The sequence below is a fragment of the Ruditapes philippinarum genome, unplaced genomic scaffold (assembly GCF_026571515.1).
Source record: "Ruditapes philippinarum isolate M1 unplaced genomic scaffold, ASM2657151v2 ctg11747_1_1_1_1, whole genome shotgun sequence".
Lineage (NCBI taxonomy): Eukaryota > Metazoa > Mollusca > Bivalvia > Venerida > Veneridae > Ruditapes > Ruditapes philippinarum.
In genome coordinates, this window is record NW_026856423.1 from 1 (window position 1) to 5,850 (window position 5,850).

Consider the following 5,850-nt stretch of genomic DNA (forward strand, 5'->3'; position numbering starts at 1 on the left):
AAAGAATTCTAATTTAATATGAAAAAGGCAAATCCATCACCAACTAGCAGGTACTCGCTTATCCATAAAGCGCGCTTTGCGAGCAAGACCTTCAGACCAGCTCTTTGAACCCGTTATTAACTGATTTTTATTTTGTCTTAAAAGGCTTAGACCTTCCACCAGAGCCGAGAATCATCTTACAGGTATCCTACAGGTATTTTGTACAGTTGTATGATAGTCTGATGTTGCCTCTATAATAATCAGATAATGATCCTCAACATTTCAAGGAAAGATTAATTTAATTCTTAGTCAGCATAGTAACAGAGACATAGATAACATTATCTATGTCTCTGATAGTAACAACCAATCATGCTAAAAAATCAAACGGTATATATGATGGCTCTATATAGCTCTAAGCCTTCCGTAAATTATGCATAAAATTTGTAAAAACATGAACTGATGAAGGAAGTCCCACAAACTAAAGATCGAGACTATTCTGCCTCGACATAAGTGAAAGAAAGTGAAACTTAAAAATATATATACCAATTGGAGTTTAATGTAGCTCTTCCATAGTTCATATGATCTGATCTCAAGAAAAGAGACCCTTTTCTTTCATAGTAATCAGTAACTCCTGTCACAGCCGCCATTGTTGATTACATTAACAGCGGAAGTACCGTACAACGTAGTTTTGACTCTTTTACGCTTAAAAAGTAGTTCCAATTCTTCGAGAGAAAAACAATCTATAACTTCACCAATCCTTTATCTTTTTAGAGGAGTAGTAAGTCGTATCATAGAATAAAAGTTGTTTGTATTATCCTTTAAATTAACCAGATATGATAAATAACCAAGGTAGAAACTATTGCGCCTTAGCAACAAAATTAAAGGGGGACAACTTTCATATCTAGTAATTATCCTGGTCAAGTTGTTCTTACGTTTCACAAACTTTGGTTGAAGTTCACGGCAATTTTTTTTAAAAAAGGAAGATGGACGTGAATCTGTCAAGTTTACCAGACGTTTTGATTTTAAACATATTTAGTTATTTGTCCGTAAAAGAATTATGCAAAATAAGCAGGTAGATTCATGTTTTAAAACCGCATTAATTGAAGAATTAAATTCGTTCCAAATATTTTCGTACTATTTTTTTAGCTCGACTTTTCTATGAAAAGGGGAGCTATCCTACTCGCCCCGGCGTCGGCGTCACACCCTGGTTAAGTTTTTCGTACCACCCCACTTTATTTCAGAAGTATTACAAGTATGGCTTTGAAACTTACCATACTTGTTCACCATCATAACCTCCATCTACAGACAAGAGTACATAACTCTGTCAAGGTTTTTGACAGAATTATGGCCCTTTTTTGACTTAGAAAGTGTATTGAGCTTGGTTAAGTTTTTTGTACCACCTCACTTTATTTCAAAACCATTGGAGGTATTGCTTTGAAACTGACCATACTTGTTTACCATCACGACCTTCATCAACAGACAAGAGGACATAACTCTGTCAAGGTTTTTGACAGAATTATGCCCCTTTTTGACTTAGAAAATACATTGAATATGGGTAAAATCCACTTATTGCCTTAACCCTTTGAGATATTGCTTTGAAACTTTTAATGCTATTTCACATCATTACCCCCATCTGTACGCAAGAGAAGGTAACTCTGTCAAGGATTTGTTTTAAAAATTAAGGCCTTTTATCGACTTAGAATCTTGGTTTGAGATATTAATTTGAAAGTTGGAATACTTGTTTACAATCATGATTCCCAAACATGTCCAGGAGAAGGTAATTCTGTCAAAGATTTTATTTGAATTATGGCCCTTAACTGTCAATGTTTTGTATTATAGGCAAGCACTAAAAAACTTAAAAAATCTAAAAAAATTCATTCCTATCCACTTGTTCACTTTACCATAAATTATGTCATATAAACATTGCTGTAATATTCAAGGGTATCAAACAACTAGTTCACTTTAAAAATACAGAGATTCTTGTATTGCCTTTTACTGCAAAAACTTTTTTTATTGGCAAGCAATAAAAAAGTCGAGCGCGCTGTCTTACGGACAGCTCTTGTTTTTATTCACCCCGTGTAGAATATTTGATTTTTTGTTTATTTAGCTAGTCATAATTGTATTCTTTTATTTGGATACAAGGATTTACAGTCAAATCGGCCCCAAGTCAGATCAGCCCCAAAATAGTCAAATCGCCCCAAGTGAAATTGGCCTCAAGTCGGATCGGCCCCATTTTTTTTTTATTATTTAATTCATTATTCATTTTCTTATTTTTAAATAAACGGAGTTACCTCTTGGGCTTAAAAAAAATGTGTAAATGGGAATACCAATGACAATTTTATGACAAACAATGGATTACATGGAAAACAAGAACAAAACATATAATAATCAATCTAATTTATTGTCTGAGTATAACGTTTAACATTTATCTTCAGTGTATTATAAACATATAAAACAGTATACATGTACCATTGTCACTTCTTATCACTGAACATTACTCGCCATGGATTACATAGAAGACAAGAACAAAACATATAATAATCAATCTAATTTATTGTCTATAAACATATGAAACAGTATACGTATGTAATTGTCACTTCTCATGTAATTGTCACTTCTAATCACTGAACATTACTCGCACATTACTCTGCTTCTTGTCTAAGCACCCAGGGTTGGTAAAGACTTGAAACCTTCTTCAGCAGTGCCGTTGCGGACAGTTGCTTCGTACGATAACTGCAAGCAGAAAAATTAAATGAAAGTATTTCAGAGTCAACAATTATAATATAAATGTATATTCATTTGAATATTATACAAATTAGAAATTAACATTAATTAAATTTATATTGTATCACACACATTTTTCATGATCAATTATCAGTCTGTGATCATTATACTAGCCTCTGTTCAAATATATTACTAATGAAATTCAACTTGACATCGTAAAAAAATGCTCGTTATGTCACTTTAGTATAAGTCACCAAAAAAAAAAGCAATTTTTACAATTTAGTCCAACAACGTAAATAATCTCCAAAATTAAAGGAAAATAATCAATGCACAAAAGATCCCTGAATTACTAACAGTAAACAGTAAAAGTACATTTTTGACTGTTGCTTAAAAAATCAATCTTTTTATACATACCTGATTAAATTCACTTCACACAAAATTTTTTGTTAAAAAAGCCGAATTCAATGCATGATTATTTGAGACAATGACTAAATTGATTAAAGGCACGTGATAATTGTTTGTTTTTCACAGAATTATTTATCTTCAAAGTAAATAACCTTGTTATTTTTGGCTAATAACATTATTTTAACCAAAATAGGATTTTTCATGAATATAACTTTAGGGCTGATTTGACTAGTTTTGGGGCCGATTTGACTAATGTTGGGGCCAATTTGACTTTTTAAAATTGTTGTGTGGCCGATTTGACTAATTTTGAGGCGGAATTGTCTTATTTTGGGGCCAATTTGACTTGAGGCCGATCTGACTTGGGACCGATTTGACTAGTTTGCGATACAAGTGATTTTTGACTGTTACTAGTATTTTTCTGTTCGTTTGTTTGTTATAGCCAGTTGCATATTATATGCCTTAGTTTTAACTTAAATAAAAACTGAAACTAATGATTCATTTATCAGTGTTTATTGACGATCTTAAGGTGTTACAAAATGATGTTGTTATTCATAGAACTGAACTTTCTTGAGAACTTCCATGAATTGCCGAACATTATATATTCTTGAATACACAGTTGTTGGGGGGGGGGGCGGGGGGGGGAGTTTGTGTGTGTTTTGCGGGGTGATTTTTTATCAATTATTGACAATTTGTAGATCAAAATATTAGACATATTGGCTTGCTGATAGTCTTAGTTGGGCAAGCCTAACGACTCTGCTTTGCCAGGAAGGAAAAATATCTCAAAACGCAGTGATTTTCCTACTTATATAACAGACTCCGAAAAAAGGCCTCTTCCCAATTGAAATTTTCTTTAAAATCATGCAGTTTTCCCAAAAATCTGAACTTAAACCAGCTTTTTTACTTCCCAAATCAGCAGTTTTAGCGATAATTTTTCCCCAAATCAAGAGGCTAAGGCCTCTTCCCAATTAAGTGAGAAAAATCACTGAAACGACGTCATATTTAAAGGACTACATGTAACAAATTTGCTGCTTCCTTTGCTTATTGTCCATATTTGTGATTTTCAGGGTATGTCACTCATGGAGGCGAATAGCATGTGATAAGACACTTTGGAAAAACATTGACATGACACAACTTGTAGGGCTTGACTTGAGAAAAGTATGGAAATTTTATCGAACACGGTTATCTGATGTTCTAAGAAGTCTGAAGATGGTTGGATACTACAATGCGAAATGTAATATATAACACCAATCTTTGCTAATTTCCCAGAATTATAAATAATTATGTAAATATTGAGTTGTTAACAAATAATGTTTTCATTTTGAATCAATCAGAAGATATGGGATTGTAAGATATAATTTGGTTCTGCCGTAGCTTCATTTCTCTTTAAGCACTGAATATATTAGATATTCACTTTTTTAACTTCCACTCATGTTTTAGTATCAGGGCCTTAGAAAAATGGAACATCCAGTCCAACTACATCAGGGTGTCCGTTAGACCCTTAAAATGACTCTTTGACCCTTCAAATTTCCAAAAGGCCTGATTTGACCCTCAGGATTTTAACTGGAGGGTCAAATTTTGTTAAAATCATGGGGATTTGGCCTTGTAGTCGGTTAAACTAAGTCAAAATGACCCTCAGGATTTCATGGCTAGTGAACACCCTGTGTAACATGTATGTGACAGCATTTGTTCTTTCAACTGATGGAGGGGAAACAATTTTGAAGAAATAGGAGTAAAATAAGTTGAATGGCTAAATTTTAGCCACGAAATAGCTGCAACCAAACAAAGGTCCTTAAAATTATATTTTGTGAAATTTTTTTTATTGTAGTTTTTCTTTTATTATTTTATTTTCTTTTTCTATTTAAAGCTGGAAGTGAGAGACAGAAAAAGCAATTATTATCTGACGCTTTACTCGAAGAGATAAGCTCGGCTTGTCCAAACATACAGGAGCTCCAGTTGCATAGATTTTTCTTGGATAGAATGTCCTCCAGTACACTGCCAAAATCTCTTACCCACCTCAAACTACGAGAATGCGGCTGGCCTTTAGGATGGTTGAATGATGCAGATTTACCAAACTTGCAGATTCTCGACCTCGGAAAAACAACACGTATAGATGATTCTGAAATTGGCAGCATATTGAAATTCACATCATTAGAAGAGTTGAACCTTGAAGAATTATATAGAGTTACTGATACGGGAGTGAAACTACTTGCTGAAAACTTTACCTGTTTAAAAGTTCTTAAACTTACTTCTGCAAAAGTGGCTGACCTTGGTGTGCATTTTATCTGTAGAAACATGGTCAGTTTGAGGGGCTTAGACCTAAGTTATACATTCATATCAGATTCTGCAGTAGAAGACATAGGCCTGAATTTATCAAATTTGAAAAGCCTTGGACTTGCTGGGACTAAAGTTACAGACAACGGAATTAAATGTTTATGTTTTAGTAAAAATGCTAAAAATCTTGAGCAACTAGACATCTCTGCAACAAGTATCACAGACAATGCCCTGACCTATATTGGAGACAAGTTGGTCAATCTTAGAGATCTTAATCTAGCCATTACAAATGTTTCTTCTGAGGCCATTGATAGAATGTCATCGCAGTTAGAAAAACTATCACATGTCAATCGAGGAAGAGGGTATTCCTGAAAATGAAGCTTTGTCATCTAAAAAATATTTCTTAGTAACTTAGTTATGTTTCATTTGGCAATATAATAGTTTAAGCATGTAGTAATGTATTTAGTGTAG

General features: G+C 33.5%; 1 protein-coding gene across 1 annotated transcript; it reads left to right on the forward strand.

Moving 5' to 3' along the window:
• Positions 1 to 898: 898 nt before the first annotated feature.
• LOC132746481 (F-box/LRR-repeat protein 12-like) lies at positions 899 to 5,850 on the forward strand. The gene is made up of 3 exons (XM_060735656.1): positions 899 to 1,051; positions 4,173 to 4,339; positions 4,973 to 5,850. Exons 1-3 carry the CDS (start codon positions 963 to 965, stop codon positions 5,749 to 5,751), a joined length of 1,035 nt encoding a protein of 344 aa, XP_060591639.1. The 5' UTR covers positions 899 to 962; the 3' UTR covers positions 5,752 to 5,850.